The 15,600-nt window shown below is 30.8% G+C and overlaps 1 protein-coding gene across 3 annotated transcripts in view; it reads left to right on the top strand.

Moving 5' to 3' along the window:
• Positions 1 to 20: 20 nt before the first annotated feature.
• Positions 21 to 15,600, top strand: part of LOC130448130 (ubiquitin carboxyl-terminal hydrolase 2-like) — a 39,075-nt gene continuing 23,495 nt past the window's right edge. For all 3 annotated transcript variants that reach the window (XM_056785351.1, XM_056785349.1, XM_056785348.1), the window contains exons 1-2: positions 21 to 319; positions 2,708 to 2,953. In XM_056785351.1, coding sequence (XP_056641329.1) covers positions 2,763 to 2,953 — 191 coding nt within the window. In that variant the 5' untranslated portion in view covers positions 21 to 319; positions 2,708 to 2,762. The remainder of the gene's footprint in view (positions 320 to 2,707; positions 2,954 to 15,600) is intronic.

Below are 15,600 nucleotides of genomic sequence, written 5' to 3'. Positions count from 1 at the left end.
ATCGAAAAATTGTACGTATTTTCTAAGTTGACTGTAAATAGACAACGTTACATAATAAGTGATTACAGATAAATACTGAGCTGTTAACTTTTGCAAATAATATTTCAAGGCTTCTCGCTAATTTAAAAATTATGGCCCATTTTTGTGTTAAAATTTGTCAAGGTCACGCACAAGATGAGTAATGTAAATATGACGTCACGTTCATTCCAAAATGGCTGAATCTTAGTATTCAAGAGTGGAGGATGGCATTTTTTATACTTTTTTAATAAGAATTTGAATTGCATTATTAGCGAAAAAAGAAAATAGAAATATATAACAGGTGAGTCACTGTGATTTGTTTTGAATTTAGTGACAGTTGTCTATAAATGGATGTTTGGTGTTTAATTAGGTATTTAGTACAATTTTGGAGTTAATTATTATTTAATTTTTAATTTCGTCAAGTGAATAGTTAATTAAGAAGTTGATTACTCTATTGATCCATTTATTGAGGGAGTATTCAAAAATAACAATTGCAAGGAAAAAATTCAGCTATCATCTAGACTACTTTCTAAAAATAACACAGAAATTTCTCTCTTATTCCTGTGACATATTTTAAAAAATAAGCTATTTATACTTTGTACACTCTATTCTTCCAATAAAAAGCACGTTTTAATTTCAAATAATGCTATTAAATTTCATATTTAATCTAGTTTTAGATATATTTTCAATTTAACCATAAATGTGCATTACAGTAAATGTTTGGTTGTTTCAAAGCACTAGTTACTTGATTTAGTATACAAATGTAATTCAGAATAATTTTAATTAAAAATACTTGATATAACAATTTCAAGTGTCCTTCCTTTTTTGTTTGACATTTTTGTTTTATTAAATTCCACTTTTCCAAGTAGCTCAAGTTTCAAGTACTTTACAAGTGTAATTTACTGTGCAATAAGATAACCAATACAAATGTGCAAAACAAGAGATTAATTAATATATCAACATTGAAGGTAAGCCTACTTTCTTTATTTTTCAATGAATGAAACTTTAATTTTTCTATTTTGGTATAAACTGATATTTCCATTCAATAGAAGTTGATACATGATAAGCTTCCATATTTTCTATTGGTAATACAATTACTTAGATAATGGAATAAAATTAGAGATAAATTAGACTATATCAATAATATAAATTTTTTAAAGGAACTCATATCAATTCCAAAAAATATTAAACCTTCAAAATAAGATGTTTTAAAAAAAATCAAAATTTATTCTACCAGGTTGTATTAAAGTCAGTGTCTAAATCTTTCAGTTTTATTATTTGTGATTTTAGCATTTCCATTTAAATTCCAAAAAAAGCATATAAAATAGCTTCTTATCATCAATACTTACTAAGGAAAATTATACGTTGCCTTTGTAAATTTGCCTTTTGGTAGAGAAAAATGAATTTATATCAAACCAAACTATTTTCAATTAAAATATGTTGAATTCTTGGTAATTGAGAAAGATTACGAAAATCCACAAGCCATAAAATTCCTTTATTCTATATATAAAAAGTAGAAGTTATGTGATTACAGTCTACCCACACATATGTAGCTAAGTCACAAGAATGGTTTTACATAACTGGTTTATGTAAATTATTAAATGAAATAAGCAATACAAACAATATCATTCATAGCAATCTAATGATATTTAAAAAGATCTTTCTCAGAAAACAATGTATACCTATTAGTAGTTTAAATTTATTTTCAGTATTATAGGATCATATAAATTTACATAATTTATACATATTTTATGGTATTATACTTAATATAAAGTAATTTTATTACTTATGTTATTTTTAATAACAAAAATTCTTGAGAAAACATTGATATTTACACAGTTTTGATGCAATATAATAAATAATTATGTAAATGCTTTTGATGATTTATTAAATATTAGACTGTTAACAACTTTATAACTGAAGTACGAAAAAAGAAGGTTAATCTGAGAAGAAATCATGAATTAGACATAGAAAGTTAAAGTATCATGCAACCAATACACATAAGTGCTTATCACAACATGGAACTCATTATGAGACAATTATGCTAGCAAAGAAGTTTGAATCCATATGATGAAAATATTTTAAATAACAAAACTCAAGTATTGATAAACTACAACTTCTATGAATATTTTTTAAACAAGTTAAGTCATAAAAAAGGAAGTAATTATTCATTGTGGAAAACAATTAGGTTGATTCAAAAGTAATCATTAAGAATTTATTGATAATTTTGAATTGAAAAACTTCTATATGTCTATCTATTTTTTTAGGCTGATTATCACAAAAACTTCTTTTTACATAATATAAATTATACATAAGTTTATAAATCAATTGACATATTTTTTTGCAAGTTTAATTATATCACTCATAAAATTGAAAATTATAATATATATACTTGTTGTATAACCAATATATATCCACCTATGCATTTGGAAATACTCTGACTATATTTGTTTAAAAATACCTTTTGTTGTTAGATATTAATTAGTTTGAAAGCTTGGCAGGATAACCTTTCTTAGAACACTTTTACTTGATAGATTGTACATCTCTCATCAACTTTTTATATAAAGAATATGAAATTAATAAAATATAAGTTCTATTTGAACAAAACAACTTATGATTGATACTAATAATTTTCCCAGTTGGGAAATCGGTTTATGATTAGCATTCTACGAGTTTTTTATTGTTCTAGTGAAATGCAATAGATACAAAACCAAGAAGAAAGCATATTAAGTAAATATAGAACAATGCCTGTCCTCAGCCCCCATCGTAGTTCATCATCTGGCTTGAGCGGATCATACAGATCCACATTTAGTTCATCAGCATTAGAAAGACCATTCTATGGATCATCATCATATACTCCAAGATTCACTAGTTATAGTGAAAGATACACTACAAGAACTTATACAGATTCAGATGGCCGCAGAATATATTCAAGGTAAGGATCTGTGTTATAATTGTTTTAAACTTAAATCTACCTCAACCTAGTATCATATGTCTATAATTCTACTCATCATAATTACATAAAAATATTGATAATAGCAGATAATCTAAATATGTTTTGTTTATCAAGTTTTATTTTTTTTTAATGAAATAAAATGAAAGTAGCAAATAGTTTAATCAAGTAAAACAAAAATTATATTGATATTACGTTATATTATGTTGCTGAAGAAATCTTAAATGAACAAAATTAAACATGATATTATAGAATAGGAAACTACATATAAACACACAATATAAATGTAAAGTAAAATAATGAATCTTTCAATCAGTGAGCTAGTTACTCTTTATTTTGTTTGAGAAGTATTTTCTGATATAACACAACTTTTTGAGGGTAGCTCATTTTCCTCAACAAGTGATTACAAATATTGAAAAGATATAGAAATATAGAAAATCATACTGAACAAAATATACGACACAGGAGAAGTGCAAAAGATTGACAAGTGGGTATTATGACACCAATATACAAGAAAGGAGACACAAGAAATTGTATCAAATATAAAGGAATCACATTAATAATTTCAGTCAGCAAGATATATATGAAAACAATAGAAAACAAACTAAGAGACGATCTAGAAAGAACCACAGAAGACTCACAAGGATTTATAACAAACAGGGGAACAACATATGCAACCTTTATAATTAGACAAATAACAGAAAAAACAATAAGAGAGAAGTCAGATATATACACCTATGTTTCATAGATCTTAAAAAGCATTCGACAGAGTCAATAGTAATGACATATGGGAAATCCTAGATAACAGAAGTATGGAAGAAAAACTAATAAACAGAGTAAAGGCTTTTTATGAACAGACGAAGAACTAAGTCAGAGTTAGGTAAGAGGTATCAAATAGGTTAGAAACAACAAAAGGAGTAAAGCAAGGATACATATACTAAGCCCATTATTATTTACCATAGTGTTAGATGCAGGAATAAGAAGACAAATTGAACTGTATAAAGTCGGACATTGGAAAATGGAAGACATTAAAATATCAGAGATACTATACACAGATGACATTGTAATAATGGTACAAAAAGAGAAAACCTTAAACTAAAATTTAAAAATATACAATGACGGTCTACAAATAATAGATATAAAATTAAAAGAACAAAAAACTAAGTCGATGATAATAAGTCGTACACAAGACACATAAGATAATATTAGAAGAATCAAATATAGAGAAGGTCAAACGCTTCAAATAGCTTGTCACAACACTAACACAAGATGGAAGAATGAAACAAGAGATAAGCGAGGGAACTGGAGCAGCTAGAAAATTATTCAATGCAATCAAGACACGGGTTTCTAGCCAAAAAACGAAATCCCAGAACAAATGAAAACAGAAATATATTAAAAAAAGTAGCCACGCCCATATTAACATTTGGATCTGAGACATGGACACTCGGACAGAACTAAAAAAGGAAAATAATAATAAATCTAGATAAGACAAAATAAGGAATAACACTATAAGAGGAAGTTTGAACTTAAAACTAATTCAAAACAAAATAGGAAAGGAAGACCGAGGAGGAGCTGGACAGAAGAAATCAAGATAGCAGAGAAAAATCGAGGAATAAGATGGCAGGAACGCCATGCGACGTCGGTTCACGTAGTATATTGTTGTGTACATATTTGTAACGACACGCTCATTTTATTGTATAATTTTAAGGAAAAACATTCTCAGTAGCTTTGAGTACGTTATGGAGAGCACTAGTAATTCATCTAGTGTCCTAGAGTGTTTAAAAGAATGTACTGCTGCGGCTTTGCTCAGCAAGAGAAAAAGAAGATTTTGTGTCCATAAAATCCACAAAAATTCTATCTTTGATATAAACACAATGCGATAAAATATTTCTATAAACTGGGATACTTAAGGCAAGAGAAGGACATTCATACGTCTTTATACGCAGACAATTGAATTAAATGGAATAACATATGCACACATATTCGACACGTGGCGTGGCGTTTGCTAGTGGGTTTTGTCCTTTATGAGCAGAGAACCACTTAAAACATGTTACATTTCAATCCTATTATGTTTTAACTATTTTTTAATGTAAAAAATAACTTTTCTTTATATGAGTATGTAAAGAAAATTTGATATATTACATCAAAAAGAGTACAAAAGGTTCTTAATATCTTATAAGTCATTCTTCAGCGCTTAAATAAGTTAATTGTTTAAATATTTAATTTTTTTACAATTATATTTTCCCTATTTTTATTATTCTTCTAATTAATAAAAATCAGGTTACTTTCCGAATTTCATTCACTATTTGTTTATTGATGCAAACAAAATCTCAAGTATTTCATCAAGATTTATAGAACATGTCGTATATAATGATGGTAGTTACGAAATCAATAGTAATCTCCCTAAGCACCAGATAAAAATTTCATTTTATGAAGTCGTTATCATATTGATAGTCCAAGGAAATGGGTCCTCAAAAGTAAATTCTTAGAGGGTTTCTTAATTTTGAATGTAAGTTAAATTCAAGTTGTCGGCATAGAATTTTTTAGAATCATCCTCCACGGTAGAGGTGAGAAAAAATAATAAAATATGTTTTCCCTGTTAAAGTTAAAATAAAAAAATTTAAATCAAAGTTGTAGATCTTCCAATTTTACACAAAAAAGTTCATTTTAAGCGTTCGCTATTACTAATATGTTCAAAGTAAGGGCTGCTAGAATTTAATAGAAAATAATTTCAGCTTTAAAAATTCATAACGCGCTAAAAAATTGCGATATTTCCAAAAACGTCGTCAAAATTCGTAATAATGCTTTTTAATAATATTTCTCACCACTATACAGCGGATGATAAAAAAATTCTTGACAAATCAATTTCGGGCACTTCAATGTAATTTATATCGATCACGAACTTACCAGAATTCGCAATTGAGGACACATTTTCTTGGGCTATTGATTATATTATATACAATGTATTATCTATAACAAAAATTCTTATACAAAATATTCATAATAGTCTAGATACATGCTGTCGCGATAGAAAGATTGATTGAACAGATACTAACCATCTCCGTAAGGGACTAAAAATACACAACAGAAAATCGATATACTGCATTATTTTCACTTTCCAACATAGATTACTGTTGATGTTGGAATGAAAACCAATATTCTGAAGTTAAGCATTGAATTTTCTGGTCTGTTCTTATTCTTATTGTTGTATTGCATCACCAAAATAATTTAGATTGAGTCGTAATAGGAAAATTTTCAAAATTTTGTAGTGCAAATTGTAATTACTCATAAAACAAATTATATTATCTATCATATGAAATTCATGGTATATGTCAATATTAATTTAATATTGTCCAGTTAGCAAACAAATATATACTGTTATACTGAGAATTTTTCAGCCAGAATAATAGTCCAAAAAAATCTGTCGTTTCAGCAACAACTACCGTGATTGTTTTTTTTAACCTCCGGTAGATTATGTAGAAAATACGGGTGAATATACAAAAAAGATACATAATCACCTTGACGATTAAGGTATTTGTCATATCTGAAAACATACCCTCTTCATAAAATGTAGCTGCCAATGATTGGAAGTGAATGTGACGGCTTCTTTGACCTATACGTCAGTTTGGAAGCGCCTTCCTCCAAGCCACTGCTTCAGTTCAGGGAAACGATGAAATCACTCTGGGCTGTGTCCGGACTGTATGGTGGGTGTTCGAATATTTTCCACTGAAATTTCTGAAGGAATCGTTGGGTTACACGAGGGCTGTCGTGGATCAAAATAATCCCAGAAGTCAGCATGCCTCTACGTTTGTTTTGAGTAGCTCTCCGTAAGCGTTGCAAATTTTCATGGCTGCATGAACTCTTCTATCAATACATCCTTTTGGTCCTAAAAAACAGTTGCCATAATCTTAAGACTGTTGAAGATTCGTTTGAATTTTGTAGGTCTGACTGTTTCGTTTCGCTGTCACAATGTACTTCAAAAATTTCCATTAACGGTCAAGAACCTCCAAAAAACTACACCCATTCGGGCAAGTTTTCTGGTTGTCAATTAAGGTCTTTGGGACCCTGCGAACGAACAATTTTCTGTAACGTAATTTTTCAGCAACGATAGAGGCTATTGTAAACGTTGTTGCGACTGGGTATTGACATAAACGTTTACGATTTAAAAAATAAAGAAATTTCAGGTGTCAAAAATCGAAACGATATTAGGTTTTTCAAATGGTATTGTTCACATTGAAATAATTCAAGAATGTGAAACTATTAATAAGTTTTTTATTGTTTCTACTCTAGAGATGTGCGTGTTATGCCGGCAGTACATGCTCGTCGAGACAACCCGAGATCAAACGAGCACAAGTGTTCATAGAACTCTCTCCTAGACTAATGTCCTTTACATTGCTGCCAATGACACAGCAATTGTTGTGTTTTCACTTTTTGGACTAAATATATGGTCGCTGCTTTTTTTGTATCTAATCTGCATTTAAAAATACCGGCTTTTTTTATCATTGTGAAAATTATATTTCAGTATTTTTGCTATGAAATAAAAACGAGTAAATAAATTTCAAAATAAAAGATTAAAAATGATTGGAGGTGGTTAATAATTAAATATGCTTTTAATTAAAATTAAATATATCTTGAATAGATTTATTTTGGTTGAAAATGTATAGTTAAAGAACGCGCATTGAAGAGAGAAGGTCGTTAAAAAATAGTAAGGTTCAAATCAATTTTTTATAAAAATTCTAATTCAAATTATCATGCTTTATATTTATTTTTAAAGTTCTCGTTCATTGACCGCAATTAAACTGATGTAGTCTGTGTTTTAAAAATAGTTCAGTAAACTTTAAATCGATATTTTCAACAAATTTCAAATGTATCAGTTTTTATGAATATTCATCACTTAGTAATACAATTGAACAACGTATTCTTCATTCTATATTTTTCAATAACAATTTAAAAAAAAATATCCTGTTATTCAATTTAAAGAAACATAATTTTTGAAAATTTTCCAATTCTATAAAAATGGTATGACGTTATCAATATACGTAAATATTTTTCTAGAAATTGATAAATTGTTTTTAAATCTATAAACATATCGATTAAAAAAGTATGTTTTTCTGACTAATTCTCACTCACTTGACCAAAGATTAATATTTTCTTTTAAATATGTTCCAATCTTCACAACGGCTCAGTTATTAGATTGTCAAACAGAAACCAAGCGTTCAAAACGGCTGAAATTATAGTGAGAATCTCAAAACGTATGCGCTAATATATTTTAAATGATATTAATACCTAATTGATAACATATTCAAGTTGAGGTCCGAAAGTTTTTAGACACTTGTTTGTGCTAGTTCATATAAGAGCGGAATGATCAATATGTTCTCGGATAACTTCATGATTTAAGAAGCATTTAAGAAGAATAGAAAAAATTGATTTCATGTGCTCAATAAGCATTAATTCGCTCACAAAAAACCATCTCCCAATCCAAGTCTAAACTTCAGAAACTATATAGAAATTCTACATCATCACTTTTAATAATAAAAACTTTATTTACCTAATTTCGTTGTATAAACACGCAAGATGCCGAATGTTTTGTGAAATTATGGAAAAAATCAAGAAAAAAAAACAATACGAAGATGCTCCCAGAAGTACTTAGCCTGACCTAGAGATGGCGGTAGTTGCTTGAAAAATATCATTGCATTAGAAAGTACACAATGTATAGGCTTCGCCCTGCTGGCCGTGAGCATGCAGGTTATTAAAATTATAAAAATACCTACGTGTAGGGCTCAATTTGCACTTATATGATATCTATTTAAGAAAATTTGCAACTTGATAATTTTTACGAAAAAAAATCCCAAGTTCGTTGTTTTTCAAAATGCAATAAGATCAAAAATAACGAATCTTATTTTATTGCAACTTTATTGTTTGAATTTGCACCGTCGAAAAAATTCGATAATTTATAACGGTTTTTTCATAATTATTGAAAACCACGATCTTGTGTCTGCGTCTGCATCAGCGCATTGTTGGCGCTGGGGGTCCGGCGGATTAAATTATCTGATTTATAGAAAAATAAACTCTAGCTTATTATTTTACTTCATTCTACCGTGGGGAATTTAAATATTCATTTTTTAATAAGATTTTTATACGGAAAATTTATCGTACCAACAATTTCTTAACAAATAATGTATGCTTTAATAAGTACTTGCAAGATAAATTATGAGGCCTAATTATAATGACATGCGTAAAATATTTATTTACTAATATTAAATAAAATCGCAATGAATCTGCATTTTTAACAATAAATACATTTATCAATGACTATGCAACACAGCTAGACTGAATGCTTTACATACAATATTAAATGCATCTCTACATCTGGACAAGATTTTTTGTAAGTTTTCCTGACTGCGTTTTTGGATCCATGCGATAACATCCATGTGTCTTTTAAACTTCGCGAATAAGTTACATAATGAGCTACCCCAGATAGATCGTAGGGTGGAATCTCTAAGATTACTTTTAAACTTGCAAATACCATTATCTGTCGCAGCTTCGCCGTAATAATACAATAAGTCACTTTCAATGCATAAAAAGTTTCCGGTCGTCATACTTTTGGTTATTGTTTTATTGTTGTTGCATTTATGGCCTAATGTTTCTAATATCAATCGACTGTTATCACAAGAATAATACTTGTTTCCAAAATATTTATTCATCATAGATTCTAAATACTGTAAAACATTTTGCAAATCTCAACAACATTTGGTAACGGAATTGTTAAAATAGTCTGACTTTCTTTAAGATCAAAAACAGTGCAGTGTATAGTTTGGACGGTGTTCTGATAACCTGCCATCACATGTTTGAACATAGTATGTGCATTATATTCACAATTTATTGTATAATTTTCTTTTTGATCTATAAAAAGGGCATACAAAATGTATGCTCTTTTGAAATAAAATTTAGCTTTGGCGAAAGTTTTGTCAATGCTTTCTATAACGACTTTTGCATAATTAAATTGTTCTTTCAAATTACAAGCAATCAAACCATTGTTAGTTCTAGCAATTGATTCTAGATACTTTCTAAATCTATCGCTTATACAAACACCTCCTCTCCTCGTAACCGCATCGAAGGGGTAGGCTCTAATAATTTTGTCGCTATCACCAAATACATTCTCCTCTTTGCTTCCTCCCCCATTCTGAATAACTTCCTTTAATTTCCCACGTGGAAATTCTATGTCGCAATCATAATCAGGGTCTTTCGAAACGTAAATTCCTATTGACTTTTTGGCTTTGATTTTCAATGGATTTGTTTCCTTAATAGATGCTTCTGATGTTCGGTCGGGTTCTTTCGGTTTCGATAAATCTGATGATTTCATCTTCCGACTCTACCAAAGAAATTTCCAGTGCTAAATCTGGAATTCATAATATTTTTCGTTATATTTACTCGTTTGATGATTTTATAAAAAAAAAATTTAATCGATTCGATCAAATAAGCTGGTTTTGACGTGATTCCGTCTATTTTTGGTTTCATCAAATCTATAATGTCAAGTACATATGATTCCTGTGACGCTACAAAAGAAATCTCCGGCGTTGGACCTGGAATTCATAACGTGTATGATTGTTATGGCTTATATAATATCTTCTGTCTCTTCATCGTTATGTGTCGACTCCAAACCTTTTCGCTCATACCGTGCATTTTCGAAGTGCGGAAGAAGAAGAAGAACTTTCATCTTCATCTTCAATTCTACTGGAATCGTAAATTTTCTCCAAAGCATCTTACAAAATCTGACAAATAATCCTACAAACACGTTAACGCCAATGAGCTATAATATTTTTACAAATTGAAAAAAACTCTTAGAATCATTCTGTATAAGATTTTGGGCACTTTCTAAACTGATTATTTACATATATTTTTAAAGTTTTTGTTACTAAATCGTTTCTAGCTCGGCGAAAACTTTATTTTCCTTTCTTCTTAACTGTGGCTTTCCAGCTACAGCTTTAACAATAAGTGCTGTGCACTCTGCGCCATCGTTGGGACTTCCAAATGATTTATTCATAACATTACTCCAAGCTGGTAACTCGAGACATAATTTCATGAACGGAAGTGTCAATGATGGAAGCGCGAAGTCGTTCTCTTTGTATGATTTATGATTTCAGTACGTCATCCTCTTTTTTTGTATATTTTCGAAAATTTGTTTTTTCTGTAAATACAGATACTCTTGAATTGGCCTTTTGAATTGTTTTCTCTTGCAAAGAGGATTGGTGTTCTTTTTTTTCTGATCAATTTGATATTGATTCTCCAAATTCAAGAACGCCTCTTTTTCTATTTTCTCCATCCCATATTTTTTCGCCAAAGTCATGAGTTTTAATTGCTGTTTTCACACTGTTTCGGGCGCTTAAACACTCTTGATCTTCGATCGAACTGTTTGCTACTATTAAAATATTACTGTATATTTTAATAAAGTCTTCGCGAGTTTCACTCTTAGTTGATAAGCCAATAGCTTTTAAAAAAATTATTTCACTCGTGAAAACAATCAAATTTTGATACTGAATGCATCAAATCCTCATTTGACATTTCAGCGACAATAGTACCTTATTGTCACCTGTATGCATTGCCGTAGAACAAATATCAATAAACTCCTCGTAAGAACATAAATTAAATGCAAGGCATGCGCCATTCCGCAGCCCTTTAACCCTGTCTGTGATAAGTTCTCCAGGTGTCATTGCTCCAGACTTCTTCCAACTATTCAGAGACCAAGATAGAAAGTTGCTATCATTTAGTTCACTTCCTACTTGAAATACTTGAACAGTATTGTTCCCAATATGAGTAACAATCACGGTTAAAAACATTTCGAATGTTCCATTCACTTTTCGGAAAACTGAACCAGTAGAATCCATTGAAACCACATTTTTTGTAAATTTTTGCATATCGTTATGCAGTTGCACTTGGTCTTGAGACCAATACTCAATAAAACATTTATTAAATCCAATGTTCCGTATGAACGGAGCGAATTCTACATTAGCTCACATATTAATGAATGAATGGCAAACAGTTGTCTCTGGATCAAGTCCTACGGTTATTTTTCGACCTTTACTTTTGGCTTTTGATAGCGTTTTCAAACTCGGTATATGCGGTGCCATCGGTTGACCGCATTTGACTTCATTAATTATTATTACTGTTCGGACCTGTCGAGGTATTTTTCCTTTTAATCGCGCAATTATGTCCGAAGGATTTTGCCCTTCAATTGTCTACAGCCAGAATGTGTCGTTGTTGTCTCTCTTGTTAATATGCTAAACTTAACTGACGAATCTTGTGGATTATTATCTGACTCTCCTCGTAACGTATTTTTACACTCATAACAATATGCGTCAAACGACATTGATGTTCCCTTTTGAAGTTGAAACAACATAGCAATTTCCGATTTCTGTTTATGCCATATCATTCTGAATAATCGATCAGTCCACCCGGGCTTTAGCGATGTTGTTCCAGGTACTGGTTTCATTTCACACCAGTTTTCCTCGTGGATGTCGAGTTCAAAAAACAGCGTTTTATTGTTGGTCCTTTTCTTAGGAACTTCATCAGTGTCTGAATCATGAGAAAAATTAGTCGTCAATTGGTTTGCTACTACGTCTTGTGCAGTTACCGTACTTTTCTCAATTATTTGTTCAGTCTGAAGAATGAGAGTTCCTGCTATAACTCCAGTTTTACCACTTAGATCTAGGTAATCCATAACCAAATTATTTCTATTCTGATAGAAATCAATATACAAAGATTCTGGTTCGACCTTGTTTTGCAATCCCTTACTGAATTTCTTCCATACATCATCTGTTTTAGCTCTCAAACTATTTTTATTCAATAAATTAAATTTTTTAGAAATTATGGCTTCTAATTTATCTGACGATGATACTTTGGGTTTTCGTCCCCTTTTGGCCCCCATTTTTTAATGCCTGTAAAATAAAAAAAAACATATGACAATAATGTAAATCAAAATAATTTATGCATCTTACTTTTGTTTAAAATTACTTACGCAAAACAGCAAAAATCGTCGTAATACAGCATCACATACGAATTGACAATTAAAAACAGCAAAGTATAAACTAATCTTGGCGACAAATTGCTTTAACTGATTATTTATACGACGTGTTGAATCATTGTCTGTACAAAACATATTGAATTTATTACATTTAGGCATCTTACTTTTGTTTAAAATTAAAATTACTTACGCAAAGCAGCGAAATCGTCGTGATGAAGGCTGACACAAGACAAGAACAGCGAAATATAAACACACTGTTTACTATACCAGTTTTCTAGAGCGTTATGTAGACACCCGCGCACACCTGCAAGCTTGTGCGTGGGTATCTCGTCCTATTAATAAGGAAAATTTTCCACCAAAATCTGGTGGTCAACTTATAGAGAGAAAACGTTCAAAAATTTCTCGAAAATACTGATCATTATTCTTTCTCGCATTTCTCATGCGGCAATTTTCAATTTTACTTCAAAAAATATTAATGAATGTACGTCGGTAAGAAGTAAAATAATTCAATACTGAACAAATGAACTTACTTGATGTAAAAAACTTCCACATTTTGAAAGTGTTACATTAATTTTTTGAAAAATAATATAATAAAAGGTATAGGTCTAGTACATTCAACTATTTTATTAGGCCAAATTACCGACTAACAAACAATCATAAATAAAGAGGCTTTTTATTTTCATTTAATGATAGAACCTTTCTGGAACAATTTCGATTATGCTTTTAATGTTTACAGTTTTTTTTTTAACTTTACATAGCTCAAATTGTTGGTAATTCATTTTTAGTTTAATTGCTTAGATAGCCGATTATTACTATTTCAAACGAAAGAGTCTTTACATACGTCATTTATTAATAGGTGTAAAGAAACTTCAAATAAAAAATAATTGCTTTTTATGTATGAAGATCTGCATATCATTCTTTATAAATTCAGCTACTGTAAAAAAAATTAGTCAAGCAATACGAGCCGAATCAACAGCCGCTTTCGAGAGAGTGATCCCCAAGATCGTGTTTTTCAATAATTATGAAAAAACAGTTATAAATTATCGCATTTTTTCGACGGTGCAAATTCAAACAATAAAATTGCAAATTTTCCGTAGTGAAAAGAATCTTTAAAGTTCGTTATTTTTGATCTTATTGCATTTTGAAATTCAACGAATTTTGTGATTTTTTTGCGTAGAAATTATCAAGTTGCAAATTTTCTTAAATAGATATCATTTAAGTGCAAATTGAGCCCTACAGGTAGGTATTTTTATAATTTTAATAACTTGCATGTTCACGGACATCAGGGTGTTGGTCAATGTATACAGCATAAGTTTGAAGGCGCCACGTTGTGCCATTTGTTTGGCAGCCATCAATAGTAAACGTTTTCAGTGAATTTGAGAACATGGAAAAAATTGGTCATCTCTATGTCATACAATATTTTTATTTAAAAGGACTTAGCCCAAACCCATATAAAAAATGAACTAGATTTTACTCTGGGTGAGACTGCTCCCTCAACAGTAAAATATTGAGTAGCCTAGCTGTACGACCTGCAAAGACCAGAAACGCAGTGGTCGACAAAATTCTCTCCAGAAATGTTGAAGAAAATCCACAAAGCGCCACTCGAGGATCGTCGACTAAAGTGCGCGAGCTAGCAGACATAGTAGACATTTCAAAAAGAGCGGTAGGCATAGACCGTTCATCTACAGGCAAGGTCATGGCTTGGTTTTTTGGGATGCGCGTGGGATAATTTCCATTATCTATCTTGAAAGAGGAAAAACTATCAACAGCGAGTATTAGCGAACTTTTTTGAGCGAAGAAGTCAAGCAAAAACGGCCGCATTTGGTTGAGAAGAAAGTGTTGTTTTATCAAGACAATGCATCAAATCATATATCTGGCAATGGCCAAAATTAATGAATTAAAGTTTGAATTGCTACCTCACGGAACCTGTTCGCTAGGTTTAACCCCCTCGGATAATTTTCTGTTCCCAAACTTGCAAAAATGGTTCGGTAGTCAAATAGAAGCCATAATCATGGGACACGGTTCAAAGATATGAGAAATCTTTCCGCAAAATGAGTGACATGATTGCACATTATCGGTTATAAATGCAACCGCGCGATAACATCGCAGAATCGTTTGGCCTTATTCAACCGCAAGTTTTACGCAGTTTCGTAACCGTGAATAAAACGTGAATACACCACAACACACTGGATTCAAAGTATTGGGTTTCTTGAAAGAAAAAAGGGCTATAGAACAGCAGGATGAGTTGATTACCCGATAAAATAATGGCTACTGTTTTTTCGAATCCACATTTTCTTCTTCTTTGGGTGTCCTCTTCTAACGAAGGTTGGCGATAACTCCAGCAAAGTCATTTCTGTCTCTGGCCCTACTTATCAGTGTCTGAGAGTCTAAATCGGTCCACTCGCGAATATTATTCAGCCATGAAGCCAGGACCGCGTTTTCCCTCGATGTTCCCTTCGATCAGCAGTTGCAAAAGTCTGAAAGTCTGTATTTGTCATTTCTATATATGTGTCCCAGATACAAGGTTTTTCGAGTTTTTATTAATTCTATAATTTCCCTGTCAGTGCCTATTCTTTACATTACTTCTTGTTTACTGATATGAGCGGTC

The sequence above is a fragment of the Diorhabda sublineata genome, chromosome 8 (assembly GCF_026230105.1).
Source record: "Diorhabda sublineata isolate icDioSubl1.1 chromosome 8, icDioSubl1.1, whole genome shotgun sequence".
NCBI lineage: Eukaryota > Metazoa > Arthropoda > Insecta > Coleoptera > Chrysomelidae > Diorhabda > Diorhabda sublineata.
The sequence above is the reverse complement of the archived record's forward strand: the minus strand, read 5'-3'. Positions and strand labels throughout refer to the sequence as shown.